At 46.5% G+C, this 24,229-nt stretch overlaps 1 protein-coding gene across 6 annotated transcripts in view; it reads right to left on the bottom strand.

The window, feature by feature from the left end:
- GRAMD1A (GRAM domain containing 1A) overlaps positions 1–24,229 on the bottom strand; it is a 118,135-nt gene that overhangs the window by 41,785 nt on the left and 52,121 nt on the right. For 5 of the 6 annotated variants that reach the window (XM_075840427.1, XM_075840430.1, XM_075840426.1 and 2 more), the window contains 4 exons: positions 4,801–5,062; positions 4,136–4,156; positions 2,399–2,483; positions 2,206–2,309 (listed from right to left, as the gene is read on the bottom strand). In XM_075840427.1, the coding sequence (XP_075696542.1) occupies positions 2,206–2,309; positions 2,399–2,483; positions 4,136–4,156; positions 4,801–5,062 (472 nt within the window). The remainder of the gene's footprint in view (positions 1–2,205; positions 2,310–2,398; positions 2,484–4,135; positions 4,157–4,800; positions 5,063–24,229) is intronic. The other variant, XM_075840429.1, reaches the window with a different exon arrangement.

Genomic DNA, 24,229 nt, shown 5'->3' with positions numbered 1-24,229 from the left:
TCTATCTATCTATCTATCTATCTATCTCATATCTATCTATCTCATATCTATCTATCTATCTATCTATCTATCTATCTATCTATCTATCTATCTATCTATCTATCTATCTATCTATCTATCTATCTATCTATCTCATATCTATCTATCTATCTATCTATCTATCTATCTCATATCTATCTATCTATCTATCTATCTATCTATCTATCTATCTATCTATCTATCTATCTATCTATCTATCTATCTCATATCTATCTATCTCATATCTATCTATCTATCTATCTATCTATCTATCTATCTATCTATCTATCTATCTATCTATCTATCTATCTATCTATCTATCTATCTATCTATCTATCTATCTATCTATCTATCTATCTATCTATCTCATATCTATCTATCTCATATCTATCTATCTATCTATCTATCTATCTATCTATCTATCTATCTATCTATCTATCTATCTATCTATCTATCTATCTATCTATCTATCTATCTATCTATCTATCTATCATCTATCTATCTATCTATCTATCTCATATCTATCTATGTGTTTTTTCGCGCGGAACCCCCTGCGGGGCACAGGACGTATATGGTGCATGCTTTAACGCAGCATATCTGCCCCATGTGGTCCCGGCCTAAGGCAAAGTGCGCTACAAAATACGCATGTAATATGTGGGGAGTTTGCTGCAGAAATGCAGAGGAATATCCGGAACAAATCCCATATGTTTGTGGGTACACTAAGGCCAATCTACCACGGGACGAATAGGCCGAAAAAAAAACACGCAGCGTATCCAATCTGCAACCCACTGGACTTTGCGTCCGGTTTCTCTTATACGTCGTTGCCGTATACATCGCATAACTTGCCTTTCTGTTGAGGGTTTTAACACATATTGAATTCACTGGGGAAAACCCGCAACAGAAAATCAATGAAAACGCAGCATAAACGGACATGGAATTAAATTCCGCACCGCATGTCAATTTATTAACGTTTTTGCTGTGGGTTTTTTCCGCAGTGTGGTCATGAGATTTACTACGTCATCCACTTTGCTGCTACTGCAAACGTTGCAGAAATTCCTATTTTTGGCCGTTTTCACGGTCAGACGGCTCCCATAGAAGTCAATGGATCAATTTTTACCTTTCTCTTTTCAGGAAACAATCCTTGTAACGGCCGGGAAAAACTGATCCTCTCCGAGGACTCCCCGCACACGGCGCTACTTTGAGTCCTGAGCCCAGGGAAGCCCCTGATATTACTGTCCATATAAGGACAGTGATGTCAGGATTTCAACTATGGAGTTGAGCATCGCAAGTTCTCCGGCCGGGGACTCCAGTCATGTAGATAGCACCCCTCCATGTAGATAGCACCCCCTGCCTGAACATAGCAATCCCCATCCACCATAGATAGCACCACTGTAGCTCCCTGTAGGAGAGGAATCCCCGGCGGCTGGACCCCTCTCTGGAAGGGGATTCCGCTATCCTGACGTCTCTGTCCATATATGGACGGAGACGTCATGGGCTCCATCTATGAGGAATCCCCGCCCAGAGGGATTCCGCTTCTACAGTGATGCTATCTACAGGGGAGGGGTGTGGTGTCTACAAAGGGGGGGGGGGGTGCAATCTACAGGGGGGGTAGTGTATATGGGGGGTGTAGCACTATCTACGTGGGCACTGTGGCACTATCTACAATGGGCACTCTGGCTCTTTATATGTGGGCACTATGTCACTTTATATGTGGGCTCTCGCACTTTTTATGTGGGCACTATCTGCAGTGGGCACTGTGGCACTATGTGGGCTCCGTGGCACTATCTACAATGGGCACTATGTGGGCACTGGCACTTTATATGTGGGCACTATCTGCAGTGGGCATTGTGGCACTATATACATAGGAAAAAAAAAGTGCTGGAACAACCAGTATCTCCCATTCATGTATTACTCTACTTTTACCACTAGGGGAGCCGTTCCATTGACGTAAATGGAGGATTTTCTCACCCATTGCCATTTCTATGAAATCTAAACCTACTCCCGAGCCGGCAATAACACCGACACCTGTCTATAAATAATCTCCCCGATGCCGTCGTTCCGAATACGAAGCAGATTGCTAGCCCTGCGGCTCAGCGTCGCGCGCAGTTTGGATTTTCTCATGTAAATTCTCGCTGTGGTGCGAAACATTCGCTACAAAGGAGTCAAACTCCCATTTGCGTCACTCACGGTGGTTTCCCAGCGGAATATGTTGCTATGGAAACAGATCCAGTTCTCCGATAAGTAGAGTCTTCCCTGAAGGAGGATGTCCCTCTGCAGAGCGCAGGAGTAATCTGACGGGGGCGAGAGAAGAGGGGTGAACAATCAGGGATCGGGGGGATCGGCAATACAATCGCATAGTGAACCCCAAAAACCCACTCACCCACGATGAGCCGCTCCGAATCGGGCAGTTTCTTAAAGATCTTGCGGAAATCTTCATTGCGCTGCTTGTAATTGGGGCTCAGCATCTGCAAGAAACACCGCGGGGTGAGAAACGGAAGGAAACACGAAGACCCAGTAATTCTACTGCCGACGGTGACCCTACAAAGACCCTAGGATTTTCAATTCAAATATAAGTTCTGTATGTTCTGATAAATATGGTGGGTTATTGTCACCCAGCTTTCCCAGACTCCTGACTGGCAAACATGCTTATCTAGGCAGCGAAGCATCTTCGGTGTAGCTAGGCAGATTTACCATTCGGGGTAGTGGGAAAGCTGGGTGCCACGCGTGCCGTCTCCTGGCTATAAACCACCATGATGAAGGAATACGGATTGGAAAACAGAACAGCAGAAGCGTAAGGAGGGGGCGACAGGGTCAGATCGCTGGTCCGAACTATGTTCACAGCTCCCCTGCTGGGTGATGTTGTGCGCACCGCCGTGTACCGGCTCCGTATGGGACCAATATGGCGCCCACGGAGGTCGTACTGAATGTCACCCCATACCACGTCAGCAAAGTCAAGTTAAAGGGTATCTAAACTTTTAAAAAAAACTTTTGACACGTCAGAAGTTTTGATCGCTGGGGGTCCGAGCACTGAGACCCCCAGCGATCACTAAATCGAAGCACTCGGGGGATCGCTGTGCCGCTTCTTGTCTGATCGGCTTTCCTCGGGGCGGTGTGCGGGGTCATAGACTTTCTATTGAGCCCGTACTCCGCTCCGAGGAAAGCCGATCCGAAACAAAGCGGCACAGCGATCACCTGAGTGCTTCGATTTACTGATCGCTGGGGGTCTCAGTGCTCGGACCCCCAGCGATCAAAACTTCTGACGTGTCAAAAGTTTTTAAAAAGTTTAGTCACACTTTAAAGTTGTCTACGTCTGCGCCGCGTTATATCAAGCGTCACTTCGCTTCCGGCGGAGAATATCTCTTTAAGGTCTAGTTCACACAGAGATTTTTTTGAAGACGGACTTTGAATTGCCAGCGTTGTTTTGACGCTTTTTTCCGCTTTTTTTTACCGCGTCCGTAGAATCTAGTGCACGAGCCGCCGCAAAAAAATTATCAAAACCAGCGCCGCAGGTTTTTTAAGCCTCCCTTTGATAGGAGATAAGAGGCGGAAATCGCTCAAAGAAAGAGCGGAAAAAAAAACGCCTCCCATTAAAATCAATGGCGAGCGATTTGGGCCGTTTTTTTGGTGCCGGTTCCAACGTGGTTTACACATCAAAATCCCTGCCAAAAGACTCCATGTGAACTGACCCTAAGACTGTGTCATACTGAGAAGCGATACGGAGCCGCCATAGAGTCTACGCGGATGTGCATGAGCAATATCGGCCTGCAGGGGGCAGCACTTGTATGAGGGTATGTGTGTGCAGCTCTCAGGCATGTTTGTGTATAACATATATCGTATTTATATGCACATTTGTGCACGTGTGACCGTAACCCCCTAACAACATGAGATAAAGCATGGTGGACGTCCCTTTAAGTGGTGTCCAACCTGTGGCTCTCTAGTTTTTACAAAACTACAACACCCAGCATTCCCTGATTGCTTCATACTGTCAATGCATGCTGGGAGTTGTAGTTTTTCAGCAGGTTTGAGAGCACTTAAAGGGACGGTACAGATGGATATGATTGGATGATATCCGGATTGCGGGGGCTGGGACGTACAGTGAAGGATTACAGATACTTACACTGTAGAAGCTCTGGATCTTCTAGAAAAGAAGAGAAAACATGCAGTCACTAGAGAGCAAAGTACACACCAGACATGAGCTACACAAAGATGGCGGCAGAGGAGCCCAGAGCTTCAATCCCAGCAGAAAAACTATAGGAAAAGCAACGCCGTCGTTGCCAACAAATCAGATTTCACGGCCAAGTACACAGACGATTGGTCGGAGCGTTACATTGTAACCGGTATCTGTATGTAGTCACTGTATACAATATTGCTACATTGTAACGTGTTGCTCTTGATATCAGTGGATTGTTCTTTCCAGACCTAAATCTAAACCTTATCATATTTCTCCGTTTTTTGGGGCAGGTCAAAGCGATCTATTGCTCCCTGTTATCAACCATTACAGACTAGCGAGACTGCCGCAGTGTTTTTTTTTCAATAGGACAAGTGTCAGGAAGTGTAGCAGTGTGAGCGGTTTCCAACTTTGGATGTAAAAAGGAATATTCCCGTTCACTGACTGCAAGCAGAGATGTTGAAAAAGGCAAAGAATTGAATCGCAAAGTCTATTAGAAAGGTGCAGAACTATTCAGAATACAATGATGCGGCTTTACTTACATTGGGTCTATTGGCGTCTTATGACGGCGCGGGGATGGACCGAGCGGTCAAGCTGCGGTATAAAGCGCTCACCTTGCTGTTCCAGATCGACGCCCTCGCGCTGAGCTGCGGTGGGAGCGGCGTCCCAGGCTGGGAGTTGGGCAGCTGGGCATTGCTCTGGTTGGCGGTGGGTACTGCTCCTGGAGGGGGCGACGTGGGGCTCTGTGCACTAGGAGTCCTCTCAAACGAGTTCTCGGATCCCTTTTCCACCATGTTTTCCGGCTCGATACCAGTTAAACGTTTCCGCGTAGCGGGCGAGTTACTGGGCGTGCTGCGTGGGGTGATGCTACCAGAGCTGATGAATGAGAAAAGACATCAATTATTAGAAACGCCAAAAAAATACATTATGTCATACTCCACTCACAGCCAAAGCTTCTCCCAGCTCTGCTGGTTGCCCTTGAAAATAGACTAGTTTGTCTACACAGTTGAGTGACCTAGGAGCTTCACTGAACCATGACAATGCACTTCACTCAGCAGGCAATCAAAATTGGGAGTTCTGCAGCTTTGGATGTGATTGGAGTATAAAATATGATGTCGTCACATCTACAAAAATATCAATTTTTTTTGCAATATAAATGACATTGTACAATAAGTTCCAGCACGAGGGCCCGGCTTCACCTCTCCACAACCCTCTGTTCCTCTCCGCTCGGGGGATACAGACAGAATGACACAACCGCAGAGCAGACGCCGGTGGGTACGAGACGATGTCACCCGCATATCTCGCAGCCGATATTTGTGCAGCCAATTTGCAGCTCGGCACTAAGTGGATGATGGGAGTTTATTTCCTTGTTAGTTGGGGGTTTTGCTTTTGATGAAATAATCATTGTGTAAATAACGCAATTAGCGGTGGGGGATGGGGCACGCTGGGGGTCTTCATGTCTCACATTAGCAACTGTGTTTTCACAACAGAAGTCATGACAAGACTATATTACCCTGACTACAAGGGGTCCGGTCTCCCTCGCCCCAAAGACGCCAGTATTAGACATGGAACATCCGGGGGAGGGGGGGCTGCTACGGATTTTTGTATTGGGGCCCAGGAACTTCAAGTTACCACTCTGTAGTAACATATGGCAAAAAAGTTGCATCCTCCCCCTCTCTCCCCCATGTTACAACACATCGCCCCCCTCTCTCCCCATTGTTTCGGCATATTCCCCCCTCTCCCTGTGTTTTTGCGGCACATCCCCCCATCTCCCTGTTGTTGCGGCACACCCCCTCCTCTCTCACCCCATGGTGCGGCTCCTCTCTACCCCCGCGGTGCGGCTCCTCTCTCCCCCGCGGTGTGGGTCCTCTCTCCCCGCGGTGCGGCTCCTCTCTCCCCCCCGCGGTGCGGCTCCTCTCTCCCCCCCGCGGTGCGGCTCCTCTCTCCCCCAGCGGTGCGGCTCCTCTCTCTTCCCGCGGTGCTGCTCCTTTCTCCCCCCGCTGTGCGGCTCCTTTCTCTTCCCGCGGTGTGGCTCCTCTCTACCCCCGCGGTGCGGCTCCTCTCTCTCCCCGCGGTGCGGCTCCTCTCTCTCCCCGCGGTGCGGCTCCTCTCTACCCCCGCGGTGCGGCTCCTCTCTCTCCCCGCGGTGCGGCTCCTCTCTCTCCCCGCGGTGCGGCTCCTCTCTCTCCCCCGCGGTGCGGCTCCTCTCTCTCCCCCGCGGTGCGGCTCCTCTCTCTCCCCCGCGGTGCGGCTCCTCTCTCTCCCCCGCGGTGCGGCTCCTCTCTCTCCCCCGCGGTGCGGCTCTTCTCTCTTCCCGCGATGCGGCTCCTCTCTCTTCCCGCGGTGCGGCTCCTCTCTCTTCCCGCGGTGCGGCTCCTCTCTCTTCCCGCGGTGCGGCTCCTCTCTCTTCCCGCGGTGCGGCTCCTCTCTCTCCCCGCGGTGCGGCTCCTCTCTCTCCCCCGCGGTGCGGCTCCTCTCTCTCCCCCGCGGTGCGGCTCCTCTCTCTCCCCCGCGGTGCGGCTCCTCTCTCTCCCCCGCGGTGCGGCTCCTCTCTCTCCCCCGCGGTGCGGCTCCTCTCTCTCCCCCGCGGTGCGGCTCCTCTCTCTCCCCCGCGGTGCGGCTCCTCTCTCTTCCCGCGGTGCGGCTCCTCTCTCTTCCCGCGGTGCGGCTCCTCTCTCTTCCCGCGGTGCGGCTCCTTTCTCTTCCCGCGGTGCGGCTCCTTTCTCTCCCCCGTGGTGTGGCTCCTCTCTACGCCCGCGGTGTGGCTCCCCTCTACCCCCGCGGTGCGGCTCCTCTCTCCCCCGCGGTGCGGCTCTCCTCTCTACCCCCATGTTGTAGTCCCCTCCCCACCGACTGTCTTAGGATGCACCGCTCTCGGTCTACGTTGTCGCACGTCACGCTGTATTACAATGATCGCTGTGTACGCAGCCCCCCCCCCCAGGTTCAATGGCCGGCTGTTTATGGCGAGCGCGTCACGCCAACTTCAAAAACAAGCGGCACATTCGGTGCGGGTGCCAACAGCGGCTCTGCTCGCGGGGAATGTTATGTTTACAATAAAGGACGATCATGGGGTGAAGTAAAACGTGGCCAACATCACACAACAGGAACTCTTCATCCTCCGCACTAAGTCTCAGCAGCGAGATCCTTAAAGGGGAATTCCACCTAAATATACCCTCTGATATCATGTCAGGGAGGGTCACAGGGGGGGGCCCGATGCTCATAGAATCTACTGGTATGTTCTAGAGACTTGTGATAATATCAGATATGAGGCTGGAGTTCCCCTTTAAGAATTGATCTATTTATAGTGTTGGGTCCTGAGTTCAATTCCCACCAGAGTGAGAACATAAAAAGCCCAATCTCGCAGCAGGACTTTCCTTTATGATTAGTCAATATGGCCGTCCATTCACATTTTTACGAGCTTTAGACCGAAAAGCGAGTGCCCATTTAGCGACATTCTTATTAATTGGTTTATAATCAGGTGTCATTAATCCAAATAAATTAATTGTACGTTCATAGCTTATTATCATTCACAGAACATAAAAATTGTACATGTCAGTGCTGGGCTGAAGAGCTTACAATCTAATGGTTAATGTACTCAGAACAGGGCACTATTGTAACCTATAGAATGTATATGCAAATGCTAAACCGAAGAGCTTACAATCTAATGCTCAGTATCCTGAGAACACGGCGATATTGTGACCTATAGACTGTATATGTCAATGTTGAGCCAAAGAGCTTGCAATCTAATACTCAATATCCTGAGAACATGGCACTATTGTGACCTATGGACTCTTTATGCCAATGCTGAACCGAAGAGCTTACAATCTAATGCTCAGTATCCTGGGATCAGGGCACTATTGTAACCTATAGACTGTATATGTTAATGCTGAGCCTAAAAGCTTACAATCTAGTGTTCGGAGAACAGAACAGACAATCACTGATACATTCTGTGTACCATGCTGCAGAATAGGTTGGTGCTAGATAAGAAGAAAGAATAAAAGATACAGGGAAAAGGGAAACTTACAAAATCCTATTTGTGCTGCCTGCTCGGTCTGTCCCTAGAAGGGACGCTGCAAGCTATTATCCCTGTATACAGGACTGGAGCAGGTGTCAGGAGCAGCTGGCCGCCCCTCTCCCCTCCTCTCAGACAGATGCTGCAAGTGGAGAGGGTGACAGATGTCATCAAACATTGCTGCACAGTGCTGCCCCCAGTGGTCATGGCCGAGCAATGCATTGAGGTCCTGGCCCTGGCAATCTTGGTTGTCTCTTTTGTGGCCACTTGTGTCAGCAGAACTTATAATATTCAATACAAAGAGCAACACAAATAGCAAAAAGCCACAACACAAAAAACACACAAAAGTAAAATACACAAAAAACACACAAAAGTAAAATACAAGGAGTTATTACAGAACGTTCCTGGTTTTAGGTCCATGAGGGATATTCATTCTACAATAAGAGGTTCTGCAATTTTTTAATATATCGAATTTCATTTCCCTACCATTTTCAATAGTTCTGCTTTCTGTCAGTGAATGGGAACAACCTTGTTGACATCCGGAGTCTGAAAACCCGTCCTGACCGAATATGTCTCAAAGCTGACGGTTTGTTACAATTGCATCCAATCCTGTGAGCGTAACAGCTTGGACTCCAGACTGATACACTGTAACAAACTATCAGTACAGAAAAGACAGTTGTGCTGCTGCTGGGTTTAGCTCACAAAGGCTTGTCTAGACTGGATGTAATAGTAACAAACCATCCACTGTGAGAAGTATTAGGACTCTACAGGGTTTTCAGCCTTTGTATGTAATCAACAGTGTTCCATATTTGTTGAGAGCAAGCAGAGATCTTGAAAATGTGTAAGAATTGAAACATAAAGTATATTAGAAAGTTGCAGAGCGTCTCGTTATACATGTATATCGGGCACGCTCACAGCTTTGCTTGTATTAGGCCTGACATGGGGGGAGCAATCTTCTGCATGACGTGTTGTATAACTCCCCATTGACTTCTATGGGGGGGATGTGGGAATGTGAACAGTTCTGCACAGTCAGCAGCATTAGGTGACACATACTGTACAGTGCTGGGGTCGTGACATTATCACTGGAGCCCCGACCAGATACATGTATCCTGCAACCAATATAACCAGCGCTGGAATAGCAATCACTTCACTTTAATGAAGGATCAGTGGAGGTGCGATCACAGGGACCCCAACAATCCCACCGCTCCGATATCAACTACGTGGAGAAAAGTATTGGGACACACCTCCTAATCATTGTATTCCGGTGTTTCCTCCAGCCCCCCCCCCCCGGTGTATAACATCCGACATCTGACATCCGAACCTGCTAGGTGACCCAGCCGGATAATCTCCAGCTGTACATATACGTCAGACACGCATTTCGCACATGCGCACTGGTCAGGATTTCGCTGAACCATGTGGTGCGCTACAGGCAGCGATCAGCTGGGAGTGATCAAGCTGCTTGCAATCCACATTATCTGATTGGTGTCTTGAACACATATAGTCTCTCTTCCTGTTCTCTGACACCGACCCCCGGACGAAGGAGTTTTTTGTCGAAACGCGTGTTGGGTGTGATGCCAGACAACAGTGTGATATTATATGGGTAAGCGACTCCCATCTAGCTGCATGTGCACTTTATATTAATGACTTATGCAAATTAGGTGCCAAGTTGCACCACTGGTAACAACTACATACCATTAACTGGGACCTTGCATAGTCCTTTTTTATTCGCATATACTTGCTGATGGTTTCCAGGTGTTAGTAACTTATTTATTTATGCACTTTGGTACCATCCATCTTATAATATTAGCCCCATTATATACCTGTGTCCGGCCTCCTTGTCTTATAACATGTGAGCAATCATATTTATTGTTGTCTTGTGATGTATCAATAAAAATTAAAAATTACAATTTTTCATAATAGTTCGGTTTTGACTCAATTTGTTTAGGTTGTTGTTCTAATGTATTGTATGAGTCACCGCTAGTGTTACTAGTAGTCATGGGAATCCACTGTGTTTCATGCCCTCCCCCCATATATAATACACCATTTTGAAGCAATTTATTTTGTATGACTTTAAAGGGGTATCTAGGTGGTCCTCCGCATTGGTTGTACAGACAGTGATAGGACGGGCCGTAGTAAAGAGATCAGTGACTTCCAGCGCGGTCCTGTAATAGGACGTCACCGGTGTAACAAGTCAGTTCCGGAAATTTCCTCCCTCCAAGATATTCCACCATCATCTGTCACTGATAAAATTGTAAAGTGAAAAAAACCCGCAACTGAGCCACGAAGTGCAGACCACGTAAAGTGACAGAGCCGGGGGCCGAGTGCTGAGGAGCAAGCAAGGAGAAGTCACCAACACTCCGCTGACTCCATAACTGCAGAGTACAGACCTCCTCTGGTATTAACATCCACACACCGTGCCCGGGAGCTTCATGGCCGAGCAGCTGCATGCCAGCCGAACATCACCAATCACAATGCCAAGCTTCAGATGGAGGGGTGTAAAGCCGCCACCACTGGACTCTGGAGCAGCGTGTTCTGTGGAGTGACGCTTCTCTATATGACGTGTTCTGTGGAGTGACGCTTCTCTATATGACGTGTTCTGTGGAGTGACGCTTCTCTATGTGACGTGTTCTGTGGAGTGACGCTTCTCTATGTGACGTGTTCTGTGGAGTGACGCTTCTCTATATGACGTGTTCTGTGGAGTGACGCTTCTCTATATGACGTGTTCTGTGGAGTGACGCTTCTCTATGTGACGTGTTCTGTGGAGTGACGCTTCTCTATGTGACGTGTTCTGTGGAGTGACGCTTCTCTATGTGACGTGTTCTGTGGAGTGACGCTTCTCTATGTGACGTGTTCTGTGGAGTGACGCTTCTCTATGTGACGTGTTCTGTGGAGTGACGCTTCTCTATGTGACGTGTTCTGTGGAGTGACGCTTCTCTATGTGACGTGTTCTGTGGAGTGACGCTTCTCTATGTGACGTGTTCTGTGGAGTGACGCTTCTCTATGTGACGTGTTCTGTGGAGTGACGCTTCTCTATCTGACGTGTTCTGTGGAGTGACGCTTCTCTATGTGACGTGTTCTGTGGAGTGACGCTTCTCTATCTGACGTGTTCTGTGGAGTGACGCTTCTCTATGTGACGTGTTCTGTGGAGTGACGCTTCTCTATGTGACGTGTTCTGTGGAGTGACGCTTCTCTATGTGACGTGTTCTGTGGAGTGACGCTTCTCTATGTGACGTGTTCTGTGGAGTGACGCTTCTCTATGTGACGTGTTCTGTGGAGTGACGCTTCTCTATGTGACGTGTTCTGTGGAGTGACGCTTCTCTATGTGACGTGTTCTGTGGAGTGACGCTTCTCTATGTGACGTGTTCTGTGGAGTGACGCTTCTCTATGTGACGTGTTCTGTGGAGTGACGCTTCTCTATCTGACGTGTTCTGTGGAGTGACGCTTCTCTATGTGACGTGTTCTGTGGAGTGACGCTTCTCTATCTGACGTGTTCTGTGGAGTGACGCTTCTCTATGTGACGTGTTCTGTGGAGTGACGCTTCTCTATGTGACGTGTTCTGTGGAGTGACGCTTCTCTATGTGACGTGTTCTGTGGAGTGACGCTTCTCTATGTGACGTGTTCTGTGGAGTGACGCTTCTCTATCTGGGGTCTGATGAGGAGTGACGCTTCTCTATCTGGGGTCTGATGAGGAGTCTGGGTTTAGTGATGCCAGGAGAGAGTTACCCGCCTGACTGCATTGTGCCCGCTGTAAAGTTTGGCGGGGAAGGGGGGTAATGTTATGGGGGGTATTTCAGGGGTCGGCCCCTTATTTCCAATGAAGGGAAATCTTAATTCTTCAGCACACAAGACATTTTGAACAATTGCAACTTCTAACTTTGTGGGGACAGTTTGGGGTTCGGCACTTTTCTCTCCCTCATGACTGCGCCCCAGTGCACAAGCTCCATAAAGACATGGCTGGTTGGTTGGTTGGTTGGTTGGTTGGTTGGCTTGATGGTTTGGCTGGTTGGTTTGGTTGGCTGGCTGGCTGGTTGGTTGGTTGGTTGGTTGGTTGACTGGTTGGTTGGTTGGTTGGTTGACTGGTTGGTTGGTTGACTGGTTGGTTGGTTGGTTGACTGGTTGGTTGGTTGGTTGACTGGTTGGTTGGTTGACTGGTTGGCTGGTTGGCTGGTTGGTTGGTTGATTGGTTGGTTGGTTGGCTGGTTGGTTGGTTGGCTGGTTGGCTTGTTGGTTTGGCTGGCTGGTTGGTTGGCTTGTTGGTTTGGCTGGCTGGTTGGTTGGCTGGTTGGCTTGTTGGTTGGTTGGTTGGCTGGTTGGTTGGTTGGCTTGTTGGTTGGCTGGTTGGTTGGGGGAGTTAGGTATGGAAGATATTGACCGGCCGCACAGAGTCCTGACCTCAACTCCATCCAACAACTTTTGGATAAACTAGAACAGAGATTGTGAGCCTGGCCCCCTCCCCCAACATCAGTGTCTGACCTCAAAAATGTTTTTCTGGATGAATGGACAAAAATTCCCACAGACCCCAAAATCTTTTAGAAACCCCCCCAGAAGATGTTTTACTGCAACGGGGGAACCAGCTGCATATTAATGTCTATAGATGTAGAATGGGACGTCCTGTAGTGTAACGTGGAGGTGTCCCAATACTTTTCTCCATGTAATGTATCTGGTTCAGTGTTTTGTAAACAATCCCATGTAATGACAATTCTCTATCGTTTCTGTTTGTAACAATGTATCCGCCTGCAGTTCTAGAATACAAATGATCACATTTCATCTCTCCCAGCCCCCAACATATATACTTGCAATAAGAAAGGAGTAATTTGCTGATACATCACCCTCAGCGGAGATCCAGCGCATCCATGGTGGAGAAAGACTGACAGAGGGACGTGAGTGTGAATACATGTATATGAGATACACAAAAAGTGCCCCTCCCCCAGACTCCTCATTGTTTCTGTATAGGGAACAGCTGAGGAAACACTTGTCCAGGCAGCTCCACCTGTCACCAGGCTGCTCCACCTGTCACCAGGCTGCTCCAACTGCACTCACCAGTGTTGGGGTAAGTCACCGCCATGAATCGGGCATAGTCCTTTAAATCAAACTCCGCACCGGATGAATTTCCTAATACAACTGAATGTATTTCTTGCCCATCACTCAGTATAAAGCTCCTGCCACAAAACATAGAGGTCACATGATAACAACCCCCCCCCCACCACCTTCCTTTCTCACCCCTTTAATGCCCCCTGTCCTGTTATTCAATCCTGTATTGTAAAGAGCCGGTCCTTACATTTGCATCATGGCGATATAAGGAAAGTCTGTAAATTACACTTGTTCCTATTATACAAGGGATTTGCCCGGTGTCCGTACCCTAAAAAACTGGATAGATGCCACCTTGATTGGTCCACCTGGGCATGTGGCTGTCCAGAAGTTGATCTTGCTTTGCATTGTGGGTCATTATCTGTAACTGACAGGGAAGAGGAACAATTTTGCTGTCTGTCCCATTGATTTGCGGTCTATGATGACATCACTACGCAGCTCCAGTGCTGGAATGGTGATGTCATTTGTCCTAGCCAGCCTGACGAGGTGACGTCAGCGTACACAGCAGGTTGGTAAACTGTCCCTGACTGGCAATGTTAGGAGGGTTTGTCCCTGACAATTGGAGCAGTGTAAAGGGTACAATTTTGGGGCACTGTAAGGGGGGCATTATTTGAGCACTCTGTAAGGTAGCAGCACAGTCGGGGGCATTAACGGGCATCATATATTATGGTTATAAGCTGAAGTGGTGAATCAGTGGATGGGCCTAAATGGGGTATACAGTGGTCCCCCTAAGACCCAAGGGTCCACATAAGCCTGAGGCTAGCCCAGCACACTATGAGGATTCCATGGATGGAGAGAGGTGGTCAGACAAAAATTGGACCATCTACATATTAAAAGTCAGGTCCACCCGTCCCTTCTCCCCACGTCTGTTTTACTAACTACTTGTAATCCCCATGAAATCACAATTCCGGAGCAACTTTTATTAGGACTCTACATTGTGCCGTTCCTCTGTTATTCCTCCTAGAAATTTATACATAAATTGACCACCGGGTGTAACCAATCCCCTTGTCAAAGGGGCGTGTCTCTACACAGTCTCACTCTGTCAGCACTGATTGGACACGGTCAGTCTGTGTAGGGACACACCCGCAACTAGTTACACCCAGCTGTCAAGTTATTCATATATTTCTAAGAGGAATAACAGAGGAATGGCACAATGTAGAGTTCTAAGAAAAAGATGCTCCAGAATTGTTATTTCATGGGGAATACAAGTAGTTACTAAAATAGACATGTGAGGAGAGGGGACCGATCCTCTTTTAAAATGGCTGCATTCAAGATGGCGGAGAAGTAGGGTAAGATACGCTATCGGTTAACCCATCGGTCTAGTATACAATGGTAGTGATGAGACCAAGTGCCGTGCAGAGAGTCGGGTGGTTCCGGAATTTTGACTTACTCTATATATATATCTATATACACATCTATATACTCAGTAACTATTTTTTTCTCAGACAAATAAACTTGTATTTCCAGTTGAAAAAAATCATTAAAATAACTTGTCCCCGTCTGGACCTCCCCGTCCCTTATATATAAAAATAGGAGCTGGGACCGGGTGACGCAGCAGGAAACCGGAGGCTCCTGGCGCGTTTCACTTCCAATTTGTTTTAAGAAACTTACATTGAATTAAACAAATACAGACAAAATCAGGAGGGGAAATCTGCGTCACCGGGGAGGTCACCACGACCTCGAGAAAAGCACATCCACCCAGCAAAAAAATATATTTCAAAAAATTGTAGATCTCACAAAAAAAATCTAATATTACCCAGAGATCATGGCAGTCATGATGTCATTCTGAGAACTTGGCACAGCCCCGCCCCTTTTGCTTGCATCACTGAATAATAATTTGATCTTTTTGTGTAGTTGTTGCTCAGTTTTCATCATCTATGGGCTAGTAAATTTTGGGGCTTTTGAGTGGGGACTAAGAGGCCTTTAAAGGACCCCAACGGGCACATGTATGCGCTGTGTGATCAGTCCCTTTAAATTTTGCTCGTTCAGCTACTTGTAATAAACGCCTGCACTTTGTAGTTACACAACCGACCGCACATCAGTCTCTGCATATTCATTCAGCAATGTAAACACTCCAGCGAATAAATAGGTCTTCTCAAATATTTAATCAGCTACATGTATATAGGAAGTTGTATTTACCGTGGCGGGGGTGACGGCGGTGTGCCGAGAACAGATTGTGCGCAAACTTACAACAGAACAGCTCAAAAACCGCCATAAGACTCGTCTGCGTCCCATGTAGAGTCCCATGTAGAGTCTTAAAGAGTCCCATGTAGAGTCTTAAAGAGTCCCATGTAGAGTCTTAAAGAGTCCCATGTAGAGTCTTAAAGAGTCCCATGTAGAGTCTTAAAGAGTCCCACGTAGAGTCTTAAAGAGTTCCATGTAGAGTCTTAAAGAGTCCCATGTAGAGTCTTAAAGAGTCCCATGTAGAGTCTTAAAGAGTCCCATGTAGAGTCTTAAAGAGTCCCATGTAGAGTCTTAAAGAGTCCCATGTAGAGTCTTAAAGAGTCCCATGTAGAGTCTTAAAGAGTCCCATGTAGAGTCTTAAAGAGTCCCATGTAGAGTCTTAAAGAGTCCCATATAGAGAGTCTTAAAGAGTCCTATGGTCAAGTATAATCCAAGCAGAAATCTGTTATGGGCAGTGGGGGCTCATAGTAGAAATCCAAATACTGTCCCCTACTGGGGCCAGGGCAGGTAGCCATGGGGGGGGGGGGGCAAGGGTAGCATTCGCACCCGGACTTAGGTGCCTGAGCCTTGGCTCACATGAGGCCCAGTTACAGATTTTGCATTGGTGCCCAGGATCTTCGTTATGTCTCTGGGGCTAGTAGGCAGTGCCCTATGGGCTCCATGCCAGTGTGCGCTCAGACACCAGAATCTTCCCGCCTGTGGATAACTAATTACATCAAACCTGCAAAATCCATTATACCTGAAATGCCGAATTAATTAAGACACTGAGCAAATGCTGAAGACAGACGATTATTACTTGGCGCCAGTTATTGCTTACACGTAAGTCGCAAGTCCTCGTCTCAGGGAGGGTGCTACTGTTCTGTAAGCCTGGAGGTGACACGTGTCCTCCCGATGTACGACCGGGCTCATTTTTAATTTTAACAAGACTTTGTTTATCACCTCTTGTCTGACTTGCGACCATGTTTGCGAAGTTGGTGTCATTTTACCATGCCTGAGGTAATAACCATACAAATCAAGTTGTCTACCTTAAAGGAGAACTTTCTGAATACAGAGTTACATCCCGTTCACCTCTTATTTGCCTCGTCTGTTTAAGTGTCAGTCTTTACTGTAGATCTGGCATTCTATTCATGCACCAGGAAGCTGTATCTGTCGCCGTGATCTATGGGGATCCTGGAATAGTGTCTGGGGAATTAAAAAATTCACAAATTTCGTGTGAAGCCTCTTTCTCAGCTACAGATCTCGGCAGCCCCCGACTGTACCTTCCAGGATGTTATTAGGCTGCCACATGATGATGTCGCCCTTCAATGACATCAATAATTGTCATGATTTGTCTATAGCATCAAGCAGCAGTCCCCCCCCCCCCCCCCCCGGGATGTGGAGGTCCCGGGGCAAACATGTACGAGACCCCTGCCAGTTAGGAGGAAGATGCAATGTAATACTGCCATAATATTGCCCCAATAACATCGCTATATGGTGTGTAAATAACGCCGCCATACAGTGCTACATAACAGGACTTCACTGGGCACATATAATACTGCCATATAATGCTGACATAAGTCATACAGTGAACACCTGACAGCGCCAAGAATACAAAGCATTGTAGTGCTGAAATAATATCTCCATAAACTTTATAAATAATACCACCCTTGTACACTGCTATATAACAGTATCATGCAATGAACAAATAATACTGCCATGTAATGCTGACATAATTCATACAATGACCTCCTTGCCAAAACAACAAAATATTGTAGTGCTGAAATAATACCTCCATATAGGTCATAAATAATACCACCACCATACAGTGCTATATAACTGGGCTTCACTGGGCACACATAAAACTGCCATGTAATGCTGACATAAGTCATACAGTGAACACATAACAGTGCCAAAAAACAAAGCATTGTAGTTCCTAAATAACACCTCCATATAGGTCATAAATAATACCACCACCATACAGTGCTATATACAAAATAATACTGCCATATAATACTTACATAAGCGAGCACATAAGCGTGCCAAAATAATGGTGTATACTTCCCTATTGACACCACCATACAGTGCTATAAAACAGTACCATGCAGTGCCCACATAATATTGCCATACAGTGCTTACATAATAGTACTATGCAGTGCCCACATAATACTGCCATACAGTGCTTACATAATAGTACCATGCAGTGCCTACATAATACTGCCATACAGTGTCTACATAATACTGCCATACAGTGTCTACATAATACTGCCATACAGTGCCTACATAATACTGCCATACAGGGTCTACATAATGCTGCCATACAGTGTCTACATAATACTGCCATACATTGTCTACATAATACTGCCATACAGTGCCTACATAATACTGCCATACACTGCCTACATAATACTGCCATAAAGTGTCTACATAATACTGCCATACAGTGTCTACATAATACTGCCATACAGTACCTACATAATACTGCCATACAGTGTCTACATAATACTGCAATACAGTGTCTACATAATACTGCCATACAGTGTCTACATAATACTGCCATACAGTGCCTACATAATACTGCCATACAGTGCCTACATAATACTGCCATACAGTGTCTACATAATACTGCCATACAGTGCCTACATAATACTGCCATACAGTGCCTACATAATACTGCCATACAGTGTCTACATAATACTACCATACAGTGCCTACATAATACTGCCATACAGTGCCTACATAATACTGCCATACAGTGTCTACATAATACTGCCATACAGTGCCCACATAATACTGCCATACAGTGTCTACATAATACTGCCATACAGTGTCTACATAATACTGCAATACAGTGCTCACATAATACTACCATACAGTGCCTACATAATACTGCAATACAGTGCTCACATAATACTGCCATACAGTGTCTACATAATACTGCAATACAGTGCTCACATAATACTGCCATACAGTGTCTACATAATACTGCCATACAGTGTCTACATAATACTGCAATACAGTGCCTACATAATACTGCCATACAGTGTCTACATAATACTGCCATACAGTGTCTACATAATACTGCCATACAGTGTCTACATAATACTGCAATACAGTGTCTACATAATACTGCAATACAGTGCCTACATAATACTGCCATACACTGTCTACATAATACTGCCATGCAGTGCCTACATAATACTGCCATACAGTGTCTACATAATACTGCCATACAGTGTCTACATAATACTGCCATACAGTGTCTACATAATACTGCCATACAGGGTCTACATAATACTGCCATACAGTGTCTACATAATACTGCCATACAGTGTCTACATTATACTACCATACAGTGTCTACATAATACTGCCATACATGGCTTACATAATACTGCCATACAGTGTCTACATAATAGAGCCATGCAGTGCCTACATAATACTGCCATACAGTGTCTACATAATACTGCCATACAGTGTCTACATAATACTGCCATACAGTGTCTACATAATACTGCCATACAGTGTCTACATAATACTGCAATACAGTGTCTACATAATACTGCCATACAGTGCCTACATAATACTGCCATACAGTGTCTACATAATAGAGCCATGCAGTGCCTACATAATACTGCCATACAGTGTCTACATAATACTGCCATACAGTGTCTACATAATACTGCCATACAGTGTCTACATAATACTGCAATACAGTGTCTACATAATACTGCCATACAGTGCCTACATAATACTGCCATACAGTGCCTACATAATACTTCTTCCACTATGTAACTCCCAGTCTATGACCTCCCACACGATCAGCACACTCCTGTCCTGAAATACTCTGTGCTGCTCGAGAACCTGCTTCTTCCACTATGTAACTCCCAGTCTATGACCTCCCACACGATCAGCACACTCCTGTCCTGAAATACTCTGTGCTGCTCGAGAACCTGCTTCTTCCACTATGTAACTCTTAGTCTATGATCTCTCACAAGATCAGCACACTCCTGTCCTGAAATGCTCTGTGCTGCTGGAGAACCTGCTCCTTCCACTATATAAATATCAGTCTATGACCACCCACACGAGCAGCACAATGCTGTCCTGAAATACTCTGTGCTGCTCGGGAACCTGCTTCTTCCACTATCTAACTCTCAGTCTTTGACCTCTCAGAAGATCAGCACACTGCTCGCCTGAGATACTCTGTGCTGCTGGAGAACCTGCTCCTTCCACTATATAACTATCAGTCTATGACCTCTCACAAGATCAGCAAACTCATCTCCTGAAATACTCTGTGCTGCTGGAAAACCAGCTTCTTCCACTATGTAACTCTCAGTCTATGACCTCTGACAAGATCAGCACACTAGTCCCCTGAAATACTCTGTGCTGCTGGAGAACCTGCTCCTTCCACTCTATAACTATCAGTCTATAACCTACCAAAAGATCAGCACACTCCTTTTCTAAAATACTCTGTGCTACTGGGCACCCTGCTCCTTCCACTATGTAACTCTCTGTCTGTGACCTTCCACAAGATTGGTACACTCTTCCTCTGAAATACTCTGTGCTGCTATGACCCGACTCCTTGCACTCTGTGTGACCTTGCATAAGATAAGCACACCTTCTCTCCTAAAATACTCTGTGCTTCTGAGGACTCTGCTCCTTCTACTATGTAATCCCACAAGAAATGATCACTCCTTTCCTGTCATACTCTGTGCTGCTGGGTACACTGACCCATCTACTATGTAATCCCACAAGACCAGCACACCTCTGTCCCCCTGGACGGAGCCTTTAATTGTGGTGGTGTTCCCCTTTAAGAATTACTTAAAGAGACAAATGATAATTAACCAGATAATTGATATCACAATAAATTGTTTATGAGCAAATAAGAAAACAATCTGCACGCAGCACCGGGCGGCGGAGACATCATGGGGGGGGGGGGGGGTCCTGTGTAACTGCAGCATTCAGTATATAAAGCTCTTTTCACAGTCGTGCCTTATAATGTGAAGTATTCCCCATAGAAGGCATGAGGCGGGGGAGGGGGGCTGCGGATAAACTGAAGTGTGGAGGAGAATTCAGAGATTGCACCTCTGAAGCCAGGAATGTCATCGCCATTCAGTGACAATAACACAACCCTGGTAAACAGGAGGCCTATTGTATGGGACTGGCGGATAATACCTGTCCTGGCGGCGTCAAGTGTCGCTCATTAAATCCTACATTCTGGCTCTCGATACATTGTAGCAAACACTCAAGTGTGAGAAGTATTAGATCTGTCCCACCCCCTGAATATAAACAAGAATGTCCACATCAACTGACAGCAAGCAGAGATCTTGAAAATGAAGAGAAATTGCATTTTATGACCAGCCACTATGAAAAAACTATTCTTAAATATATCTGATTCCAGTAAAGCTGGGTGATAATATAATATGGCTGCCAATATAAGTTATACACCCGCTGTCCCTCACGACTACCCATGAGGGGTCTGTAATGGTGACCAAATTTAGGCCCCATTCAGTTGGCTTTGAAGAGGCCGAATTTTAGTGTCTATATTACGGTCACCGGACCCCCCGCGATCCTTGGGAACCAAGTTCAGATCCCAGCGGGGTGCAGAGTTCAGTCACTAGAACTACGGGGGGGTGCAGGTCTTGCGACCATAATATGGACGGTGTAAGTGGCTGCAGTACGGACCTCCTGCAGTTAAGTGAATCAGACGTATATCACTATAGATCTATTCGGTTCACTTGAACTGCGGGGGGGTCCAGGTCTTACAGTCGTAATTCGGACCCTAAAACGCGTCTATACAGCTATACAGTCGTCTGAATTATAAAACTTATAAACAAATTATCAATATTTTTTTTTAAGGTGAGTTGCCCTTTAAGACCGTTTCTTATTTTTTTACTCCCCCTTTGAGGGTAGGATCACACCAGGCGTAAAACCTGCGGATTTTCCGCAATGGATTTCATTTCTATACTGTAATATACAGTAGCAGCAGATTGGATCGGATTGGAACAAATCTCATCCACACGCTGCGTAAAAAATACGCCGAAAAACGGATCATAAATTGACCAGCGGTGCGGTACTTTAATCCACCGTATGTTCATTTATGACGTGGAATCGCTGCTTTTCTGTTACGGGTTTGCCCCATTGAATTCAGCGGGAAGGTAGAACCCGTCACAAAGAACTTTTCGGAAAACGTTGCGGAAAATCCGTAATGTTTCCGCCCATCGTGTTCCGACCCTCACGGCGCACAGCAGTTGGATCGGACCCTGTGAAGGATGACTAAGAACATATTTGCCTCCTAGACGTCACACAATCTGTGTCTCTTCCGGAGAGTCATTCCAGCCGGCCGGCAAAACAGGAGACGCAACTGGCAGCGAGAAAACTTGGCGCCGAACCGACAACGAACGGGGAAGAGAAGGCGAGAGGCGCCAAGAAGAAGCCAAGCACAGAGGACACACGGGGGATTGTGCTGGGGAAATAGGGCAGAGAAAAGCTGATGGGCCGGGGGGCAGAATCCGAGGTGTCATTAATAACCGTAGACAAGCGAACAGAGGGCGCCGGCGAGCGGCCCAACACCGTCTTCTGTTTGCTTAGGAATGGCTATGAGGCTGAAATGCTTCCTGGGAAAATCAATCAAAGCTGAATACGGAAAAAGCGAATAATTGTCCCCTCAGCATACTAATCATGTGAACTGCGGCCAAGACGTCCACCTGACGCCATTCTCCTCGTCTCGTATTCGTGTCACCGGCTATTAATACAATGTAACCAAATATGGAACAACCGCAGATACAGAAGGATATATGTGTGATTTAAAGGGGAACTCCAGTCACTCCAGGTGCTGTGTAATGTAGCTTAAAGGGGTTGTCCAGGATTAGAAAAACATGGCTGCTGTCTGCAGAAACAGCGCCACCCCTCTAAACAGGTTGTATTTGGTATTGCAGTTCAGTTGCATTGAAGTGAATGGGGCTGAGTTGCAATACCAGACTCGACCTGTGGACAAGTGTGGCGCTGTTTTTGGAAGAAAGCTTTATTCCTGTACAACAGCTTTAGGTCTGCAACTTTCTGAAGTGAATGGGGCTGAGCTGCAATACCAGACTCGACCTGTGGACAAGTGTGGCGCTGTTTTTGGCAGAAAGCTCTATTCCTGTTCACTACCTTCAGTTCTGCAACTTTCTAATTGACTTTATAGCAATTTACAGGATCAGACTCCGTAGCTGGAGCAAGCCATAGCTATAATTGTGCTTCAATTCCTCACCATTTTTAGGATCTCTGCTTGCTGTCGGTGAATGGGAATATTCTTGTCCCCATTCAGAGGATTAAAACTCATACCTGCCTGATACTTATTGCAGCTGAGGGTTTGCTACAATGTATCACACCCGATACGCATCAAATGTTACATTAGGGAATTGCATTATAAGTAATTGACCTAATTATTGTATCGATTCCCGAAATAACCCTCTTTGTGTATAGTATTGTCCTGAGCCGCTCACTCAGCCGCTTCCTCCTCTCCGAGCTCCTGTTGCTGGATCCTTTCACTGCTCGCTGCTATTAACATTCCTCTACAGCTGCCCGGCAACCGAAAATACAATATATACTCTGTATCTGTAACGCTGGATATATATAGACGGAGTATGCACAAAGACACGGCGGGGTCGAGGTATGCAGCCTGGTCCTCAGCGATACCGGGACTCGGCAACCTGGGCTTCTCCAGCGGTTGTGAAACTACAACTCACAACATGCTCTGACTACTCACCATTAATATTCCATACGCGGAGGCAACACAGTGCATCCTGAGCTTTCTGGTTCATGAATAGAATACCAGAACTGCAGTGAAGACTGACACCGGAGCTGATTTATTGTCTGTACACAGTCTGGGGAAAGAGATCATTTTTGGATGTTCGGTAATCTGAACCTTGTTGGTTGGAGATCAGGGAATATGTAGGAGGTTTTAAAACTGAGGTTAGGGACGCAATGTCACCTACTAATTAATTTCAAAAGTTTTGCAACTTTCTAACAGACGTTGTGTTTCAATTCCTATTTTCAAGATCTCTGCTTGTTGTCAGAAAACATTCAGAGGCTGAAAACACGTCCTGACCTAATACCTCTCCCAGCTGAGGGTTTGTTACAGTTATATCCAGTCTATACACATCATCAGTACGACTGTCTCTCCTGTCCTGATAGTTTGTTACAATGTATCAGTGTAGATAAACTGTCCAGACTGTTTATCTCATAGAGGATTGTCTAGACTGGATACAATTGTAACAAACCCTCACCTGGGAGAAGTATTAGGTCAGGATGGGATTTCATCCTTTGGATCTGAACAGGAATGTTCCCGTTCACTAACAGCAAGCAGAGATCCTGGAAATGGTGAGGAATTGAAGCACAAATATAGCTGTATATTGCTCCAGCTATAGGGTCTGATCACGTAAATGAATGTATATGGATCTAACTAGAGGGTCTGATCCTGTATACAGCTGTATATATGGCTACTACTAGGGGATCGGATCTATATACAGTTGTATATGTTGTCAACGGACCCCCTAGTGGCGGCTGTGGGACTGAGATGGGGCCTGAAAATCAGTGCTCAATACTAAAGAAATTAGGCACCAACCTATAGGAGCTGTATACAGCTATATACTGATCTGCCCCCTAGTGGTGGCAACAAGCAGCCAAGAATTTTATAAGGATGTATTTGCTGGGAGCAAAGATTTTTCCAAGGATGTATATGGTGGGTGATAAAGGAACAGCGCTCTGTCCTAAATAAATAGACCCCCAAATCCAGACAGA

The sequence above is a fragment of the Rhinoderma darwinii genome, chromosome 10 (genome assembly GCF_050947455.1).
Source record: "Rhinoderma darwinii isolate aRhiDar2 chromosome 10, aRhiDar2.hap1, whole genome shotgun sequence".
Classification (NCBI taxonomy): domain Eukaryota; kingdom Metazoa; phylum Chordata; class Amphibia; order Anura; family Rhinodermatidae; genus Rhinoderma; species Rhinoderma darwinii.
Note: the sequence above shows the minus strand (reverse complement) of the source record. Positions and strands in the feature narration are given on the sequence as shown.